At 43.8% G+C, this 21,131-nt stretch overlaps 1 protein-coding gene across 14 annotated transcripts in view; it reads left to right on the forward strand.

Annotated features, from left to right (window-relative positions):
- The window catches only part of CUX1 (cut like homeobox 1), a 307,420-nt gene that overhangs the window by 247,618 nt on the left and 38,671 nt on the right, over nucleotides 1–21,131 (forward strand). For 12 of the 14 annotated variants that reach the window (XM_068210246.1, XM_068210247.1, XM_068210256.1 and 9 more), the window contains 2 exons: nucleotides 13,019–13,321; nucleotides 17,614–17,802. The exons of the other annotated variants lie outside the window; for them this stretch is intronic. In XM_068210246.1, coding sequence (XP_068066347.1) covers nucleotides 13,019–13,321; nucleotides 17,614–17,802 — 492 coding nt within the window. The remainder of the gene's footprint in view (nucleotides 1–13,018; nucleotides 13,322–17,613; nucleotides 17,803–21,131) is intronic. 14 annotated transcript variants of the gene reach the window in all.

Below are 21,131 nucleotides of genomic sequence, written 5' to 3' on the forward strand. Positions count from 1 at the left end.
CCAGAGCACAGTTGGATTAGCACAGGGAGAGCTGAATCCTTACACTGTGACATCACCAAAGTGATTGGTGCAGTGATGCTGACAGACCTTCCCAAATTGGAGCTGGTTTTTGTTGTTGAATCAAAAAAAAAAAAAAAAAAAAAAAAGAGACAGAGAGGGTTTTGCAGTCATTTGCTGGCATTCCAGGTTAATAAAAATGTATGACATGAAATGTTTGTGGTTAATGTAGTCTGTGAAACGGAAGAGAAGGGAGGTCACATGGCTCAGATTGCTGACTGCAGGAATTCCTTGCAGAGATGTTTTGTGTTTGATGACCAGTTATTGAGTCTTGGACTTGGGAAACTTGTGGCCTTTTGTGCTAGGTGCAAATGTGGTTTTAAAGTTCAGAGCTGAACTACTATGTCAGCCAAAGAGTTACCTTCGTGCTTATCCCCGGAGCACCCTGGCACATCCTGGTGAAGTTTCCACATTTCTTCTGTGTGGTTTGGGATTGGGCTCTGGAGCAGTTGTCCGTGGCTGTGTTGGTTTCAAACCATAGGGTATCAGTTGGCTCCTCATAAGGGCAGCTGTTGTGGTCTGTCTGTAATGTGTGTGATCATCTTCTGTGCCATTTCCCTGGCATTTGGACCATGAAGACCTCCCTGGCAGCCCTTCTGGTATCAGTAAAACCAGGAGAATCGCTGTCAAGGCCCCTCACTGGGACCTGGGAATGCAGCATGAAGTCAGTGCCTCAAGTTGATTCTGAGCACATTGGCTCTGATTCCTGGCCATCAGCTGGGCATTCCTGCTTCCTGCTGAGGCCTGTCCTGCCCCGGCTGCCTCCCACAGCCCGGCTCCTTTTCCATCAGTGATGTTTGCAAATAGTCAGTATTGGTGGAGAAATTCCTCTCCTGGTTGTACTCTTCTCTGTCCATGGAGCCACCCAGTGATTAAATTTGCAGAAGACGACTCTGTCCTCACTGTGGTCACAGCTTTGCTGTGAAAAGGGCTAAAGGGCTTTTAGAAGAGCTAAAAGAAAACACAAAATCAGGGAGTGAACACTGTTTTCTAGGCTGATACTCCTTGTGACTCGGTTACAATGTTCCTGTTAATACAGCAAAGAGGAGACCTGTGCTGGATTCTGAAGGCAAATTTAATTCACTCCTAAGTGCGGTTATGGACTCTTGGCATTCGTTTTGGAGAAGATACCAAATCACGTTGCAGCTAGGTTTTATTTTTGTGGTTTATTTGGGAATGTGGGTCCTTGATGCTCAGTCCCCCTAGTGTGAGATCCCCAAACAAGGAGTTCAAGTGTGGCTCTGCAGCAGCACTGAGCCAGGTACAGCAATGCCTTATCCTTAAAGTCTTTATTTTCAAAGAGCAGAATTAATAAATGAAGATGTTTTTAAGCTGTGTGAAGAAAAAGAAACTTTCCTGGCCATTAGTGCCTCAGGCTTCTCAGGTAGTTCACAGAGTAGCAGTTAGCATGAGAGTTGCTAAAAAGGGGATGTAGTTAGGGAGAGAAGCCATGGCCATTGAGTAGAGGAGCTCTGTAAATTCCACTGTTGTTAATTTCATTACTTATTACTTCACTTCATTAATTACCAGCATTTTCCTTCCCCTCCGCGTGCGCATTCGGAGACGCGCGGCCTCCCCTGGGGAGGGGCCCACAGTCCCTCCCTGCTGCCAGCTGCAAACCACAGAGGGGCTGGGTGGAAAACGAGGAGCTGATAGATTGGAAAGGCAAATTCCAGCCTAACTGGAGCAGCACAGACACCCAGAGAGGTCGGGGCTGTGCAGCTCCAGGCAGGGTCAGGAGCCGCGGTGACGCCGGGTTCTGTGCCCCGTGGGCTGGCAGCTGCACAAGAGCTTGGAAAGGCACTTCTCCAAAGGGAGCAGATGATTTTCTGTTGGGGATAGAAGACTCTGGCAGCTGGCAGAAGCTCACGTTGGTCTTTTGGCTGTTGGTGGTAAAAGGAGGGGGGCTGCAGGTCCAGCCCCATGGCCACCGGTGGGATGGAGATGGCCACGGTACCCTCGGCCCTCCCTGGGCAACAGCCCAACTGCTGCTCAGCAAATTACCAAATGCTCCTCCACTGGATGAAAATTACCTTGCTTTCAATTCAAAGAACACATAATGGGCTATTTTCTTCCCAAAATACTGGGAAAAAGGTGTGTGAGCACCAAATGTGCGGGTTGTTATTTCCATCTTATAATGGGGATGGAAATCCTCTTCAGCCAGCAGCTCTGAAACAGGGAAGTAAACAGCCTGTTCTGATTATAGAGTTACATATTGCTTGATAGCAAATCATTCCCAAGATGAAAAAACAGAAGATTACCAGAAAATTAGTATCTTCTAAGTTACCTTCCAGCCTGTCCCTTACATTAGAGTATGAGAGAAACTTATGAATTTGTCTCACCTCATTTGATGCATGTTGGAGGGTTTTTTAACTTGCCAACAACCTTCCAGAGAAACAGCAAATGAAAGAATCCAGTGATTATTTTAAACCTGATGAGAAACGCAACTTGCATTGAAAACAAAGCAAAGTAGATTTGAGATCAAATTTCAATAAAAGTGAAAAGAGAAAGCCAATTAAAAAGCCAATGAAAGGAGAAAATACAATTACAACAAGAAATGTAAAAAAGGCCTGATAGTACGTGTTCAGTATTTATACTTGTCAAAGTTATTGCTGATGGCAACTTGTCACAGAATCACTGAATGATTTGGGCTGGGAGAGACCTTAAAGCCCATCCAGTCCCACCCCTGCCATGGCAGGGACACCTTCCCCTATCCCAGGTTGCTCCAATCCCCGTCCAACCTGACCTAGAACATTTCCAGGGATGGGGCAGCCACAGCTTCTCTGGGCACCCTGTGCCAGGGCCTCCCCACCCTCACAGGGAAGAATCCTCCCCAGTATCCCATCTCTCCCTGCCCTCTGGCAGTGGGAAGCCATTCCCCCATTGTTCTGTCCCTCCATGCCCTTGTCAAAGCACCCTTCTCTGTGTCCTGGCATGAGGTGGTCCCTTCTGGTCTCGTCTCCAGAGCCATCTCCCCTTTATTTGCTGCTTTCTGAGGGATCCTGGGATGGGTTCTCACACCAAGGAGGTGTGAGATTGACCACGGTGTAACCACAGCTGTGGTTAGTGTTTGTTTCTCTGGTTTACTCCTCTGGAACTCGGGTCCTAAAAATAGTGCAAGTTTGAACTGGCAGATGTTTCATTTGTCCTTTATGAGAGGACCAAAATTAGCCTCTCATTTGGCACCTAAATAAAGCAACTTAACTGCCTTTATGCGAACTTTGCAATTACTGTCTATTGAAGTTGCAACATTTTGTTGTGTTTGATGGAGAAGGGCATTATATAAGCAGCACCAGCACCTAAAAAGCCACCAGACCTTGAAAGAGAGAGGACGAACATGAACGAGCCCAACTGGGTTTTCTAGGGGGGACTGATTGGGATGATTGTTGTGGGGTTTTTTGACTTTTTTTGATCCAAGACAGGTGTTTTCCTTAATGAAGGGTTCATGAAATAAAAATAAAGAAAAAGGCAAAACTACCTTGGAAATGCTCAGAGAGCTGTCTATTGCAAAGGTAAAAACATTAATAAAAGGACAGCAATGATTTCTCTAATTTTCAGAGAAAAATCTGCACAGAATGCCTGAAGCTGGGTTAGCAGTGGGACTCCCCAGGGGCAACAGAAAGATGTTATAATCAATTACCACATCATAACACTGATGTATGATAATTACTGAGTGTTCCTCCTGAGATAGTGCAGCATTTGGCTGGGATGCGGCTCTTTCATGGTCCACTGCCTGATTAATATGCAAATAATAGGCTGATTGCATGATGAATGCAGAAAATGAGTTCGCTGATAACGTGAGCACCGAAGCGGGAAGATGATAAATTACTTTTACTGACTGTCCTACATTAAGTACCCTTTCTCAACAATTTTATCACAAATTAAGTAAAGCAGTATGGAGAGATTATGAGGATGTGTAAAATAATGTACCTTAATAGCTTTTATAATATTGTTGCCTACAATGTAAATGTCATTTTGTTTCAGCACTTTCCCCAGCACTCCTCCAAAAAGGAAGGTCTTGAGTGCAGCACTGCTCAGGGTCACTGCTTCTCTGTGCTGAGGGTGGGAGATGGATGGGTGGATGGATGGATGGATGGATGGATGGATGGATGGATGGATGGATGGATAGGGAGGGAAGAGGGAAGAGGAAAGGAAAGGAAAGGAAAGGAAAGGAAAGGAAAGGAAAGGAAAGGAAAGGAAAGGAAAGGAAAGGAAAGGAAAGGAAAGGAAAGGAAAGGAAAGGAAAGGAAAGGAAAGGAAAGGAAAGGAAAGGAAAGGAAAGGAAAGGAAAGGAAAGGAAAGGAAAGGAAAGGAAAGGAAAGGAAAGGAAAGGAAAGGGAGGGCAGTCATTAGTCTGGGAGTCTGGGATCCATCCCATGTGGACATTGCCTGTGGCAAGGGAATGTCCACATTGTTTAGTGGAGAAGATCTCTCTAAATGCAGTGCACAGTGCACATATGCATCCTGCTGCAGCCTCTGCTCCAGAGCAGACACAAGGTTCAAATCTCAGAGGAGGTGTGGAAATACCTTCACACAGGCTCCTGACACAGGGGGACAACAAACAGTCATAAAATTGGTGCCACATTCAAGCAAGTTGGTTTAACACATCAAATCACAAGGTCAGCAAGTCAACATAGACACCATAAACTGCAGCAGAACCTCCTCGTGGAGGCTCTCACTCTGTTTTCCAAAAGGTATTGTGCAACGTTTGTCTTGATTATACTAAAAATATAACACTGTGGGGTTGTGGCATCTTGATTGATTGCTTCCATGACATATTTGTTTTAGCATTCAGAAAATCCTTAATAAAGCGTCTGCACACAAGCTGGTTTAATAATAAGTTTATTGAAAATATTTTCCAGCAGTTATTTCTAAATATTGATTGCTAGCTCAGTTACAGAAACACAGAAAAATCTGAATATTAAGTAAAGGTTGGCAGAGTAGAGCAATGTCTTTTAAAGCAGCCATGATTCTGCCAATAATCTCCTAATTTAAAATATAGTGTATTTTTAGAAAGGTTTTTTTTAATTGGTTAAGGGTTATCTATAAAACCAAAAAAATCATAATTCATTTTTCAATGCCAAGATCCCACTTTTTGCTCAGAAATCATAGAATTCTAGGATAATTTGGGGCTGTTGGCCTAACCTGGGCATTGCTCTGATGTTTTCAACTGTGTGTCTAAATCTAGCTAAAAAATTCTTAAGTTTCCCCATTTTTTTTCTGTGTTTTATTGTAAAGTAATGCTTAGGGTTACAGAGGCCTCATCTTTCCTCCAGGCTATTGCAAAAATGTCCCTGAATTCTTCTCCTCTGAGGGTTTTCTCCTGGGGTGTTGTTGTGTCAGGGCTTGGTGTGTCTGCTCCAAAGTCAGATCTCAGGACAAATTTCACTGGAACTGACTGACTTCAGTTGTATCTTCCTGCACAAGATTCCAGACATCCTTCGGAGCAATCTGGGCTCCCCACTCCTCCTAACTCAGTGGAAGTCTGATGGTTTGATTTTATGTAGCCTTAAAATAGCTCTTGGTGTAGCTTTGGGCACAACAGTGGGATTTCTAAATCTCAGAGGTGTTTGTGGCTGCAGGTTTGTTGGAGGGAGAATTGGTTGCCCAACTTCTCCAAGTTTTAAACATCCAGCTGTAAATCTCTCCTCATGAGTCTATCACCAGCTCCCATCTTACGTGCTCTTTTCTCAACTTCATCTGGTTTCTCCAGCTCCTTCTGCTTTCCAGAGCTGAAAACACATTTTTTTAATAGAGGCACAAAGCTAAAACAATAATTGAAAATACAACTTAAATTGCAGCAATCCTTCAGCAATACTCAAAAGCAGGTTTTTTTCAGGTAATTCTAACATCTACCCCGATTATTCAGATTTATGTCCTCCTGACACTTAACTTATAGTCATATGCAGTGTGGGAACCTTTATTTTATATTGCCCCAGTAATTGCAGAGTTAACCAAAGCTGGTTCCTCCCCTTTCCGTGCAGGCACACATACGTCTGCACGCTTTCCTAAAGGGGTTTTTCCTTTGATCCCTCCCCCCATCCACATAAAATTTCCCTCTGAGCCAAGACCCAAAATAACATTTTCCCCAAAGTTACAACATTTATGAAGCAAACAAACAAATTCTCCACAGTCAGAGTGGTGGCAACTCCAGCGAGTGCTCACAACTCAAACTGCACGAACCTACGTATTTGACATCATTATAGATGCAAACTGCAGGGAGCTTTGTGCACTCCCTACACAGAACTGGGGGAGTTTATAACTGTAGGGAGGATCATATTTTCATGAGCCACATCAATTTGCAAATTGTGACTAGGCAAGGTTCACTCACTCAGAGTAAATCCACCAAAAGCACTACCTGGGAGAAGGCGCTTTCACGCGTATTTTCTTTAATTAGTCAGAAGAGGGATGTGTTGCGGTGCTCTCCCACAAGTGCTGCTCAGCTTTATTACATAGTTCAGGCTTGTGCTGCACCCACTGTTAGTGAGGAGAGTTGCTGTTATGGTGCTTTAAAAGATTAACTTCAGAATGCTAATTTCTTCTCATTCCTGGAGATGTCCAAGGCCAGGTTGGACGGGGCTTGGAGCAACCTGGGATAGTGGAAGGTGTCCCTGCCCATGGCAGGGGTGGAGCCAGGTGAGATTTAAGGTCACTCCCAACCCAAATCATTCTGTGATTCTCTGATAAGACCCTGCAAAGGCAGACATAGCTAAAGGTAAAATCAAATAGAAGGTCGGAGGAAAGAAATCCCTCCCTAAAATTCCCACACCCTGGGAAGCTGAGTACCACAGTTGTCCTGGGGATGTTGCTCAGCTGTGTGTGATCAGGCCCTGATTCTCAGGGCAGCATTCACCAGGTTTTGGTCTACAAATTGGGTAGAACGGGCAGCCTCATCATCGGGAAACAGAAACTAATCCAGTCCCAGTGTGAGACACTTTGATCTCAGGCAACCTGCCAGGCCTGTTGTTGTCCATTAACTCATCTGCACGAGGAGGTAAATGCAGCCCTGAAGTAGCAAATGCTCTTTTAAGAGGTTGCTGAGAAATCTCCTGTCCACATTTGTCTGCTTTCATCTTGCCTGCTGATGGTGCTGATTTGGGAGCGAGCAGAGCCCGGGATGCCCCCGGCTCCCGCGGGATGCGCCCGTTCCCCCAGCTCCTCAGGAGGCAACTTGGACTGGTTTGGCACAAACCTGCAGCCCGAGCTTTGGACAGTGGGAAAAGTGGTGCATCACAGCAAGCTCCAGTGAAATCATGTTTGGGTTCTCGTCGGAATGTCACAGAGTACCCTGTCATTTTGTTTTAGCAACTTGTCCTTCCAAATGCGCAGTTCGCCTTATGGCATGCCAGCAGTAAAAATGTCACTTACAATAATTACTTTTTGGTGAAAATGCTTGCTGACTTCCTACCTTCAAGCTGTTTTTTACACAGTGGGGAGATAATAAGAAATGACTTTATCCTGACTGCTCAAATGAACACTAAATGGAATTTAGGTTATTATTACTGCAGATAGAGGACTGTGTATTGAAATTTAAATAGTGGATCAGATAAACTACAGAGATTTGTCTCTGAAAATTATAGTGGATCTGTTTTTTCAATCCACTTCCCTCTGAAACTTAAGGCAGCTGTTGTCTGCCTGCTGTCTTTAAAACATAATATTTTTCATAATCCTTTTAGAGGCCCCTGAATACCGTCTGTGTTTTGCATGGTCTTCCTCAACTTCGCCATGTTCCGTACCTCGTTCCCCACGAGTCCTTTTGCAGTTTATTAGCTAAGCCTGTGTTAGCAGCAAGGCTTGGACAGGTCACTCTCCCAGCAGCTCCAGGAGTACAGGGTGTCTCCATGGATGAACAGGTGTGCTGGGAGGAGAGACTGAGAGTGAGCTTGTGGTTTATGCTCACAGATTCAGGTGTTCTTGTTCAAATCTCTGAACTTTGGATTTACAAGTGGATGCAAAGCTGGTTTGCTGTCAGAGGTGAGGCAGGGTCTGAGCAAAAGCAGCAAACCTGCAGCTCTCAGAATGCATAGGAGAAGTTGCAGTGGGGGAATCTGTCTGTGCTGGCAGTCGTGATGCCTCTGGGACTGGTGAAACCTCATCTGTGTCTCAGCACTGCTCTGTCACTGGATACCTCCTTGGAGGGGATACAGCAGCACTGGTGTCACGTCCTGTAGATGTCTCAGATCTTCTGGGGAGCTTGGAGCAGGTGGCACCTGCAGGTCTTTGCATCTGAGATGTCCTGAGCTTCAGAAGGCGCCTCCAGCTGAAGAGTGCTGTGGATCTGAGCTGTTGGATGTCTCCTGTGGACTTGGGAAGAGTTCCTGGACATCACAAAAATGGTCCCTCTTGAGCAGTGCCCTGCAGTTCTACACATCCCTGACTGCTGAGTTCCTGCAGACCTGGAGATGCTCGGGAGAGGAGCCCTGCACAGCCCAGGGTTCCTTACACACTGCAGGGACTCTGCCACATGACCATGGCAGAACAGAGCAGAGGGAGGTGTCAGGCTGAGACGGTGCTGGGAGAGTGTTTTCAGGAGATTTGCAGGCTATCAGTGGGACAGTCAAGCAACTGAGGCTCCAGGATCCAGTACTGGGGACCTGACCCCAACATGGAGTAGGAAGTCTTGGAGAAGAATAAGATCTGGAGTTCAGGAAAACCACCTGTGAGCAATGAACTGAGACAAGAACTCTGATTTCAGACTTCCTCACATTTTCCAAAACACTGTCATGGCAGATGCTATGGGGAAGGTGTAGGGGATGGATGGGACCAGAGCAGCACTGAGATTCATCCATTGCGCCAAGGAGTGCAAGACCACAAACTATTTTCTGTGTTTGTGTAATTAAGGCAGGGTTAGTTTGTTATGGTTCTCAACCAGGTTTGTAAAATACTCAGACCCCAGACCTATTTGCTGTTTGCAAAGTTAGTTTAGTTTCTTACCAGACAGCTGCTAAGGGGTGGGGAAGGACAGGGCAGGCTGTGATGATGGTTTGGGGTTTTGTTGCAGTTAGATGGTCATTCAGTCAGCAATTGTGTATTGAGAAAATGATATTATAAAAGAAAACAAGAGAAATTTGTGTAATGTTGACTTTGTTTCCACTCATTTATCTTCATCTTCATTTTAGACTCTGCATCTCTCTCTAATATTGTAGGAAAAAACAGAAGGGAAGAATTTCCTGACTTTAGAATAAGTCCCACGTGCTCTTCCAGGAGTGACATGTCCCCAGTCAGAGATATCTGTGCTGGCAGACTGAGCCTGGTGTATTTGTCTTTCTGGAGAGGCATTTGCCTCCAAAGTCTGGAAGCTCCCCTTCAGTGCAGGGGCTCTCTCTGAGCTGTGTTTTCAGCTGTGAAATAGCTGGTGTTGCTCTTTGGTTCTCTTCATGTCTCCGCCATGAATGGGGCCCAATCCCACTTGCCAAACATTTCAGCTTGCTGGCCCATTTCTGCAGACATCACTTCTAGTACTTGATTTGCATTTTTTATTATTATTTTCCATGCTGCATATTTGAATGTGCTCCTTAAAATCGCTTGGAAGGGCTTAACTTCCCTATAGCCCAGACTATATTTTGAATTAATAATGTTAAAACTGCTGGTAGAACTTTTGCCCTTTCATGAATCAGTTTGACTTACATCTTCAAAAGTTTAGATTATTTAAGTATATTTGTGCTGTCTTTGCATCTTTAATGGCATTTGGTCAACAGCAACCTGTAATTGTGCAGAAATTACATGTTTTTTTTATCATTTAAATGTCATGTTAAGCTGTGTCTTCATCACATGCAGGGTCTGATGGTTACTATCTTCCCAAAAAAACATTTTTGGGGACACCCTGTTTCCCCTAGCCTCTGTAAAGCTCAGAGCACCACTGATATCTTTGACTACCTGAAATTTTAAAATTTCCCAGGTTCTGCAATGACCTTGTCACTGGTGATGCTCTTGATCTCTCCAGCTCTTCCAGCACCTCATTTTTGAAGCTTTGGAGCTTTTACTTCACATCTTAAATTAGATGCAGGCTGTTGGAAAACAAACCCCTGGTTTACCTGGAAATAATTTCATCAATAAATGGTGGCCATGGCATTTGCAGGTTGTTCTGTAGTGCAGTTTTATATGTGTATGGACAAAATGGTCCTTTCCTCCTTAAACACAAATGTGAAAACATCCAGTGAATATTATTTTTAAGAAACTGGATTGCTTTTAAGTTAGTGTTATTCTTCAGAGCAGTCTGGGGTTAAAAAAGCAGAGCAAGTTTTAAAGAAATAAGCTTTCAATGTATTGTTTTCATTGGAAATGTTCAGTTGCTGCTTTGGAAATCTTAATGTATATTTTTCAGATATCCTGAATTTGTGTCTTTGTCTTGTGAGGAACTTGAGAGAAATGAATACAGACAAATTATTTCATAAAACATGCGATGGCTGTGGATTGACAGTTAAATCTGGAATAGTGAATACAGTCAATTTTCCCCTTTGTTCTGTCAGCAGTCACTTGTACTCTAAATGTCTATTTAATTTTTTAAGTAGATTAACGGGAAATGTTTGCATTATTTGATTATTGAATTTACTGTCCCAAATAATGGATCTTTTCCTCAAATATTTATGTGATCTTGAAAATGTTTTTCCAGAAGGGAAAAATGCTAAAAATGTATAGGGAACATATTTTGAGTTATTTGTAGTACATGTACATAATGCCTCGCCTGAAATCACTGTACACTTGCCTTTTGGTGGGGAGAAAAAGCAGTTTGTCATCTGTACTGCCTTCCAAAATTAGATTCAGATAATCCCACCTTTTGGAGTAAATGAGGAGCAGATTGGTCTTAAAAATGAAATTCAAGCTCTTGGTAAGTGATATAAAAAATAAATAAGCTAATATGTGAGCAACAGAGAGCATCTCAGTGATAGATGATAACACAGATTACCTTTGTTGTGTTCATAATTAGGCTGGGCAGGGAAAGGAGAGGGAGAAGGAGGCATTAGGAAATGCTTTTGTTTAGTCCTGTGTGGTTGGGTTTGGTTTGGTTTTTGGTGGGGTTTTTTTTTTTTATTTTCTCTTTTTTTTTCCCCTGTGCTCCGTGTGTGCGTGTGGCTCACCATGCACGGATGAGGAATTGTATAGGAAATTTGCAGCTGCTCTAGTTATTCAGTAAGATTTGTATAAGCTGGCACAAGGGACAAAATTAGAGGGAAGTTGAACGAGTGCCGTGCAGTTTATTAGCTAGGCAGCCATAATTTTGACCTTGCTGTGGGTTAAAGGACACAGACCTGAGAAGAAATCTGTTTATCATGTAGGGAATTCATGCCATCCCTGACAGTGTACAGTGAACAAGATGGATGATCTGCCAAATTGGTCCCTCGCATGGGTGAATCAGGGCAAATTTACAGTATGATTCCTTTGCTGCTCCTGATACAGAAATAACATTTCCCAGGGTTTCTGTTCGGTTGTATGATGACCCAGGGTGAGCAGAGAGAAGAAACAGGATTTGTAGGATCCCCTTTACCTTAAAGATATACGTGCACCTCACTTTCCTTTCTGTCTTCTTCTTTTGCATCTCACATAAAGCACTAAGGAAAAAATCAGATTTTTAGGTTTGAGAGAGCAGCTTCAAGTGAGTGTGTCAGGGAAGCTCTTGAATGCAGCATGGGAAAGGTCCCAGGACCCTGAACAGCAAACACCATTATCCTCTGCACTCTGCTCCGTTTGGGCCTGACTTTTCCTGTGGCAATATTTTCCTTCAGCATTTGGGATATGTTTCCGTGCTGCACGGGCTGCATGCTCTGGAATGGTCTGACAATATTCTGGATAACAAACTCAAAACCCAGTGAGGTTTGCTGGCAGCCTCTGCCCGATGGAACCTGAGAAATGCTCCGTGGTGGCACCGCAGGGCTCAGAAAACTCTGGGCTCTCTTGGGTTTGGATGGGGTCTGGGCTCCTCCTTGTGCAGCTGAGAGCTCTGTCAGCCTCCTGCAGGCAGCTGGAGCCAAAGCCAGGGATGTGTGAGGCTGGAATCCATGTCATTAACCCTGGCAAGTAATGGGTGGGAGACAGCAGGGAGGAGGAAGCAGCCCCACCGAAATGGGAAAAGCTGTGGATGGAGAAATCGCCTGTGCTCCTTATCTCCTGAATGATTCTTGTAAACCACGTTGCCTATGTGTTGTTGCTTTAAAAAAGGTTCAGCCTGTACCCTCAGATGTCTGGAATCTCTGAATAAGCTCAGTCAGTACGTTCTGTGAGAGATAAAGTTATTGGGGGGAAAACAACATTTTGTACAGAACCTATTGTTGTTGGCAAATTAACAGATTGGGAAAGCTTTCTTTTAAACCACGTGTCACAATAACAGATTTGGGTGTCTCCTGATCCACTCGATATCTTTATGTTGGATTCTCAAACACTTTAATTAATACAACATAATTACAAACTGTATTTTAATCTTGTTATTTCTGGACAAAGAGAATTGCAGAAATGTGATGCGTGTGATAAGAAACAAAATTAAATCAATAACACTCTCAAGATAGAGAGTTGTATCAGTTGTAGGAAATCCCTCATTGACAGAACAAAATAGTGGTTGAGTGAATTTCTTACAAGTCACAGAAAGAAGTTTAAACCAGTCTAGAATGGTAGCTTTGAAACTGTCCTTATATAAAAATGTTGTGACAAGCAAAACTGAGATTTCCTGACCAAGGAAATGGCGTGCAAACTTACAGACTACTGCACTTCAGTTTTTCCTGATTTTTATTTGTATTTGTACATCTTGTCTTTGTAAGAAATCAGAGACGACTCAAGATAAAATTAGAAAATAATTCTTGTTTTTAAAAAGAGGTTTTTTAGTACCCAAGTTATAGCAAGTAGCATTTTCCATACCTAGGCATTTCTTTAAGTAGGTAGAATATAAATGAGGAGGAAAGTTAAATATCCTGCAATCAAAACATTACAATTATGCTAAAGTGGGGACTTTTTTCTCTTTTTTCAATTACAGAAAGTACTCCAAAGACTTCTGCCAGTTGCAGTCCTGCTCCTGAATCTCCCATGAGTTCCAGTGAATCAGTGAAAAGCCTGACTGAGTTGGTACAGCAGCCCTGCCCCGCCATAGAGACAAGTAAGGATGGCAAATCCCAGGAATCCAGTGAGCCACCTGCATCTGAATCCCAAGCCACGACCCCTCTGCCACTCTCAGGCCACTCTGCACTCAGCATCCAAGAACTGGTGGCCATGTCCCCTGAGCTGGACACCTATGGCATCACCAAGAGGGTCAAGGAAGTGCTCACGGACAACAATCTTGGTAAATGGCTTTATTCTCATTTCTTAACTAAAATCATGTGTAAGTGTTCATGCTTTTACTGTTAGCTACACTAGATGTGTATGAGAATGCCTGGGTTTGACTCTGGCCTAAGCTTTTATTTGCTAAAAAGATGCCTAATCTTTTTAAACTGATGGGAAATTCCTTTCAGATTGTCACACTCTACTCCAAATGCCATCACACCCTTGTTCTTCCTAAGCTCTGCTCCTGGCTCAGCAGCCAGGCACTGCTCCCACCTCCCGAAGCAGAGTCCAGCAGGACCCCCAGAACCCCAGAGCCAGTGAGATCTCCCCTCGGGAAAGGCTGTTTCCCCCACACTTGCAAATTCCAGGCCCATTTTGGGTGAAGTAGAGGAGCCCAGCATGGTTGGAGAGGAAGGTGCACCACAAGCAGGAACACAGTGTCCCTGCAGAGCTGGGAGGGAAAATCCAGACTCAGCTGAGGTTTAGATGAGCCTGAGATAAGTGTACAGGGCCACTCAGTTCTGTTCAGAGATGTGCAAAGCTGAGGCTGCTTTTGCCTACAGATGGGTTTTTGGCTGTTGGCTTCAGTGTCACGACTGTTTGGAATAGTCACAGGCAATAACCTGATGTGAGTGTGGGAAGTCCACATTAATACTGTCACTGTGCCCCTAAATCACTGGTTCTTCATGTCTTTAACCCTTGCTTCCCCCACAAGGCTTTGGGAAATGTTTCTGGGTTCCTTTGAGGGCTCTGGCAGGAGGGCAGTAAGGCTGTCCCAGTGTTACCTGCTTCTGCTTCTGGGTCTTAGCAAGGGATTCTTCCCCCCTGCATCAGGTGTCATGGGGAATGTCTTGCCCCTCCTTCACTACAAATAGGGTAAAGTTTAGATTTAGACTGATGATGTTACTTATGTGAGAAGAATTTTATCCATATCATCTGAACATGATGACTGTGAAAGTTAAAACTCCTCTATTTTAGTATGTGAGGAAGCCTTTTTTTCATCTAGACACAGAATAATGTGTTATTTTCTTAAAACATTTTTTAAGGGGGAAAAATGCTGGGATGGGGAAGGTCCCAAGTTCTCATTTAACATCATTTGGGGGGAAAAAAAGGAAATGGCCCTGATCATTGACAGATCCTGAGTGAGATTGTGTTCCACTGAGCCCAGCAGAATTCCTTGCCCATGCACTTGGCTGGGGCAGATGGTGGTTGCTTGTTTAATGGAGATAAGGTAGAGATAAAGCCCCAAATCATGGTAAGGGTTTGCAGATCCAAGCCCCTGGTTTTTGGGCAAAATGCTATTGAGTGCTGTACCTGCTCTGGTGTTCCAGAGAGGTTTGAAAAAAAGTATTTTTGTTTACATTTGCTTTGATACCATTTTTACTTAGTCTTTTTTATTTCCCATGATTTTTGTTTTCCTACAGTGTGGCTGACAAGCCTAAAAAGCAGCAGAAGAGCCAGGAAATGTGCCCCAAACTCTGCATTAGGTGTGGAACCAGTTTCAATGTCTCCTTTTGTGCCCTCAGTGTGCTAGTGCACCAGGTTTTCTGGTGCACAGGTTTCTCTGCTTTAGGCCACTGGGCCTTGTGAACCTGTCACAGGCAACTGGTGGTGGCTGAGGTGTCCCAGTGGCACCAGCCAGTAAAGACCACAGTTGTACAAAACAATTCAGACTGAGCTGGGCGGGTCTCTCCTCCCCTCACCAGTGGAGGGAACGGCTTCAAAGTGAAGCAGAGTAGGTTCAGATGGGATGTTAGGAAGGAATTCTTCCCTGTGAGGGTGGGGAGGTCCCAGCACAGGCTGCACAGAGAAGCTGTGGCTGCCCCATCCCTGGAAGTGTCCAGGTTGGACAGGGCTCGGAGCAGCCTGGGACAGTGGAAGTTCCTTTCACTAGGAGTTGGAACTGGGAGATCTTTAAGGTCCCTTCCAACCCAAACCATTCTCTGAAGGTTCTGTGCCTTCAGCACAGCCTGCTGGCAGTGTTCACACTGAGATGCTGCTGATGTTCTGAGCTCCAAAAGTCAGAGTATCCTCAGGGATTCCCTGCTGGGCTGCTCAGAGCTCACAGAGGGAAGCAGATGCACTCAGCTGTTTGAGGATAGGGGATATTGGACATTTTGTAGGAAGGGTCAAGACTTTCCAGGAAACCAACACAGTTTTGTCTATTAGGATCCACATCAGTGGGAACAGGCATGAAGGGTGGGAGGAGTTTTAGGAAACCTGTGCTTTAAAATATTCCTGTTTTTAATAGTGCTCTGATGAAGATGGGGCATGATACACCTGAGGATGATTTCTGACACCTTCCCCCTTAGCTTGGGAGTCTTTCAGGTGTTTTCTCCTGTCCTGCCATATCCTGACATGAAATAAACAACACAAACATCTTTAGCTTTGTTCTTAACACCTAGAGAACATGATGTTACCTCCTTCCACATTTGCATTTTTAATTTTTAGGCTGTAGTTGAAAGGTTCATTTCCTTCAGCAGCACTGCCAGCACTGCTCATTCCCAACCCTTTTGCAAATCTGTGCCCATATTCCTGTTCATGTGGCAACACAAGAGCAGATTTTTAAAGTGGCTGTCTTATCTTGCTAGTAGCTGGCAGGTTTACAGGGAAATGGATGAGGCCTTGCTGATGTTTTTAAATACAAACAGGGAGCAGGTTACCCCAGCAAGACATGGGTACAAACATAAAGATAAAATTGATAAAATTTCCCCTGAATTAACTCTTTTGTCTGATTTTCCTGATATTGAGGGTAGTGGAAGATCACTTATTACTCAGGAACTTGAGTGAATTCTGAATGTAGGTTTCTGTTCAGTCTGTAAGAACTGTTTTCAGGGCTAGTTTTAGAGCTTATTAGCAGAGTGTCATGTTAAGCCCTGTTCTCCTTCACCTCTCTGCCTCTCATTATCTCAGCTGCTTCCTCTGGTGGCTTTGCAGACCCACCTGCCCCACACATCTGAGTGGGATGTTCTGCAGCTTCTGACTGGTCCCATAATCCCTCCTCTCCCCATACAGGCAAAAAAAAAAAAAAAAACAAAAACAAAAAACAAACAAACGAAAAAAAAACACCAGGGCAGAAGTTGTGGGATATTTTTAAAGAGAAAGAGGGGAATCTTGGAGTTAAATGCAGGGGATGGGTCTATAGAGCAGATATTTGCCATGAGCTGTCTGTGTCAGGATCAGGGAAGGCTGTGAAGGGCTCCTAGGAGCTGGTGGTGCTTTTGCAGGCGTGGGCTTGTCTGTGGGGTCAGAACACCCATGGTCCCTTAGGGATCTGCTGGTTACCACTGGCTACAAATGCTGAGATGTGAAGGGGGAATGTTCTGTTGTGTGTTAGTGAGGGCACTCAAAAGCTGCAGATCAGACAGAAGACCCTGAGCCCCAAATTTGGGGGTTATGGAAAGATCTTTGGGTTACCTTGAAATCCCATGGCAGCAGCACTTGTATCTTAAATCCTGATGACTCGCACGACTCCAGGCTCTCTCCTGTAGCAGAAGTTGGTATCAAGGCAGTGCAGCTGAGGAAGAACACTGAAGTGAAGGGAGTTAGAAAATCAGCTCTGTGGTTGGGTTTGAGGTGCACAGGCATTTTCCCCAGTCCTTGATAAGTTAGACCTTTCCCATATAAAATCATTGTCAGCAATGCACATATGAACGCTGTACAGTGTCAAGCATTTGCAGATTTTACCCTGCCAGATGACAGCATTTTGTAAGAGAACTAAAATTAACTCTTCTTAACTAGAAATACTGTAGCGATTGTAAAACAAAATTTGTATTGCAAATTCTGATTATCTCTAGTGGGTAAGACACAGTTAGATCCCCACAGATAGTAGAGCACAGAAATTCCATAGATGTTTCTGTGAGGACATTTAGATGGCCATTGCTGAAGGGGGAGGCTGCATTGCTCTTGGTTCACTGATTGCTGGAAATGTTTGGATTGCCCTGTTGGAACAAAGCTGTGGCACTGCTCTCCTGCATAAGAGCTAAGTAGCCTCACTGCTCTCACTAGTTGCCTGCTTAGCTAGAAGTTCAGTTTATTTTTCCTCTCCTAATTTTATTTTTTGCACACTGTTTCACTGTAAGGTCCCGCTCCCCAAATGCGTTGAGCTCCTCCCTTTATCCCAGGCAGATCCTGAGGATTAGAGTAAAGCTCAATATTTACCCTTCTAGTGGGGGGCAGAGCATTTATTCTCCTAAATGTTTCTTCTGGGTTTTTGAAGCAGTTCTGAAGTTAGAATAATTGAGGAATGATCTCGTGTTCTTTCCCGTGTCTCGGCTGAGCGAATTCATGCTCTTCTCAATTTCACATTAGGTCAGCGTTTGTTCGGGGAGACAATCCTAGGGCTGACACAAGGCTCTGTCTCAGACCTGCTGGCTCGCCCCAAGCCCTGGCACAAGCTGAGTCTGAAGGGAAGGGAACCCTTTGTCCGCATGCAGCTGTGGCTCAACGATCCCAACAACGTGGAGAAGCTGATGGATATGAAGCGCATGGAGAAAAAAGGTAACCGGGAGCAGAGTGCTGACTCACGCCTTCCACTCTTCAGCCTGGCTTTTCTAACCCTCCAGAAATAGTGGAGAGGCAGCATTGATCCACTGTTATGAGGCTTATGCAAGAGGACTTCACCACAGCTTTTTTTGCAGCTTTTATTTGATGCTTGCTCAAGCAGATACATCTCAAAATGAAAACAAAACAAACACACAACAAAAAGCCAACCCCAAACCCTAAATATTCACCAGCTGCTGGGGAATCATTGCTGTTTTCTCCTATAGATTAATTACTGAGGCCCTGGTGTATCACTGATAACTTGCCTTACCAAATGAGAAATGTGGGTTTGGGAGCTGGCTTTGGGTTATTAGTTAATAGTGCTGCAGCTGGTCACAGATGTTGGGCTGGAAGGACTGTGCATTGATTCCTGGGAAAGCTCCTTGCTAGTCCTGCACTGATGGTTGCTGGGAGGAGAGAAAAATGCAGCCTTTATAAAAGGCTCTTGCAGAATAATGATATTTGCAGCCTTTATAGAGAGGGCTAAGGTGATTGTGTTAATAAAATAAAATTTGTGTTATGCTCACATAAAACAGGGTCATGGGGATGGGCTAGTGAGTGCTCTGAGTTGTTACTGGTATCTGAGTAGGAAGTACATCCTGCAAATTTATCCAACTCTCTCCGTTTTAAATTCATCACTAAAACCCAGTGGTTATTCAGAGCCCTGTTTTTAGTATGTTCATGTGATTTTACAAGAGAGACTCGTGGGCTGCCATTATCAGCAGTTAACTAATTAATGATACATACATCTCTGGAGCTACCCCTTAATGATATTAGCACAGACATCATTAATCGTGTACACTGAAAGCTCTGCTGTTGACTGATGTTCTGAAAGCATTTACACATTTGATCAAGAACTTGGTGATTATATTTAAAATTGCAGTGAGGGAGCTTCTGGGAAAATTACAGTCTTGCAGGCTTTTGACAAGAAATTCAAACTCTTGTCACAGTAACCAGTATAATATAAAGCAGTGCAGTATCTTAGCATGTGTATGATCTTCCATGGGGAGTAAAATCCACTTGGGTTTCCCACTTACAACTGTAAACCAAAGGGAATTGTGAGGAGTTTTGCTGTATTAGAAACATGGCAGGAATAAAATTGTCAACTAGCTGGATTTTTATAGCCTCATAGAGAATATTGCCCATAATGCAGCAAAATAAAATAAAAATAATTTAAAAGTAGTACTGACAATATCCTTTCAAAACGATTTTCTAAACTGGATTCTTATCAAATAGTGAGTGATACATATGGTCTGTAGATGGCATCTGAATAGAGATAAGGCCATAAATCATTGAGACTGCTCTGAGCTCCTGAACTGTGCAAGTACTATCCTCAGAGCAGTCTAAAGTGAATTCAAGCCTGTATTTTCTGCAAAATCCTTTCATGCAGGTAAGGATCCTGTGATTTAACCTTTTAAATTGCTCCAGAGCCACATTAAGAATTTAACTTTCCCTTCAGCTAATGTCAGTTAAAGAACAATGCGACTGGGTCTGCTTCCAGTGAAACATTATTATCAATTATTTCTCTGCCACATTTTATTAAGGGAGTAAATTAATAATTATGATAAAGGTGAGCTGCATATCTCTTTTTTTTCTGTTCTGCCAGTCTGAAGTTTGTGCTATAAATGTCCCTTTTAAGAGGTTCTAAAATTTGCAATGTACACTAACCAACCTCTTTGGAAGGAGCTGGGGCTTCATGCTCATCAGGCTGAGATATTCTGCACACCTTTCCTGCCTTGGAAGAGTTCATCCCTCTCATAACCTTTGGGTGTTGGGCTGCTGGAGCATCACACTCCTCACAGAACAGCACTGCTGTCAGAAGAAAATTGAATTCCCTTTATTTCCCCATTATTTCACTTTTTAATAATCTTGTTCAATACCACATAAGGTAAAAATTATATTAAAGGGGGCTCTGTTTTATCTCAGTGAGCAGCTGTGCAATGGTGTCTGTGGCATCCATAGCTGGGCACATGCTGGGGACTCTTCCCAGAGGGACACGTGGATGCTGGGGGGGAAAGGTGTAACTCAGTCAGCCTCAGACCCAGATCTAGACCTTTGCCCAAATTACAGCTGGGTTTCCTTTTTTTTCATATGTCTCCTGAGAAGTGGAGACTGGTCACAGACAAAAATCAAACTTCTCCAACAATAAAGTATATTTGCAAATTGGATTCCAGTTTGAGCCGTGCTGTCACTGCAAATGTGCTGAGTGATTTCCTTACGTCGTCTGCACGCAGCACATATGTTTAAAAATAAAAATAAAAATGGAAAAGCTTTTAAAAATGTCATCTAAGTTTCCAGAGAGCAGCATTAAAGCCTGAAGTCTGAGTCCTATTTCTGCCTTTGGCCCAGTGGAAATTTGTCCTGATAATAGATTATCCTCCAGAAAACAATTGCTCTGACAGAACAGTGGGACATCCTGCTCTTTATTTGTATTTTAATGAAATATGTGCTTTTATATAATTTGTTCCATTCACATGAGAGCAGTCCATCTCAGCCAGTGCACCTTTTGTGATCCCAGTGTGAGGTTACAGGAGCAGAGGAAGGATTGACATTTTTCCCAAGCTCTCACAGCTCCAGATTGTCCTTTGCTGCTTAAGACAGGAACTCTGCCCTGCCAAAAATCCCATCCTTTGGAGAGCAGACAAAGGGAGATCCAGCCCACCCTGGTCCCTGCGTGTCTCATGCTGACTCAGTCACCTGACCAAATTCCAGAAGCTCCAGTTAGAGGTGGTCTGAGCCCCTGTCACATCTCCCATGCCAGGTTCTGTTCTGTGTCGTGGCCTCCTTGAAGCTGCTGCCAGTTGCTGAGGTGATGGATGCTGTCCTCCAGCCTCTTGGTTCTGCTGTGCAAGGAAACAAGGGAGCCTTGGCAGTAGTTTGCAGGTCAATGCAAGAAGGAAATAACACCCAGGAAGGAGTTTTGAGACTAAACACTTTATAGAAATATGAGATTATCTTGCTGGAATGATTAATTCCATGGTTGAAGGTTGTAACAGTTCCTTGAAGGCTGCAAAAATAAGGCCAATGGGTCACGTTGAAATAATGCAGATGTTTTGCAGTTTTACATCTGGTTGGAACAACTTAAACAGGTGGGATTTTAAAGGAGATTTATTAAAAAAAAAACCACTTTGTTTTTTGTGGTTATTTCAAATGTGTGCAGGACTGTGTCACGTCAGAGTGATGGATCACAAGCAACTCACGTTGTGTTCCATATCAGTGATCTTACACAGTAGGCAATCCTCAGGTAATCTGTCATATTCAGGAAAAACAAAATGTGGGCCATGCAG

This window comes from Anomalospiza imberbis, chromosome 20 (genome assembly GCF_031753505.1).
Source record: "Anomalospiza imberbis isolate Cuckoo-Finch-1a 21T00152 chromosome 20, ASM3175350v1, whole genome shotgun sequence".
NCBI lineage: Eukaryota > Metazoa > Chordata > Aves > Passeriformes > Viduidae > Anomalospiza > Anomalospiza imberbis.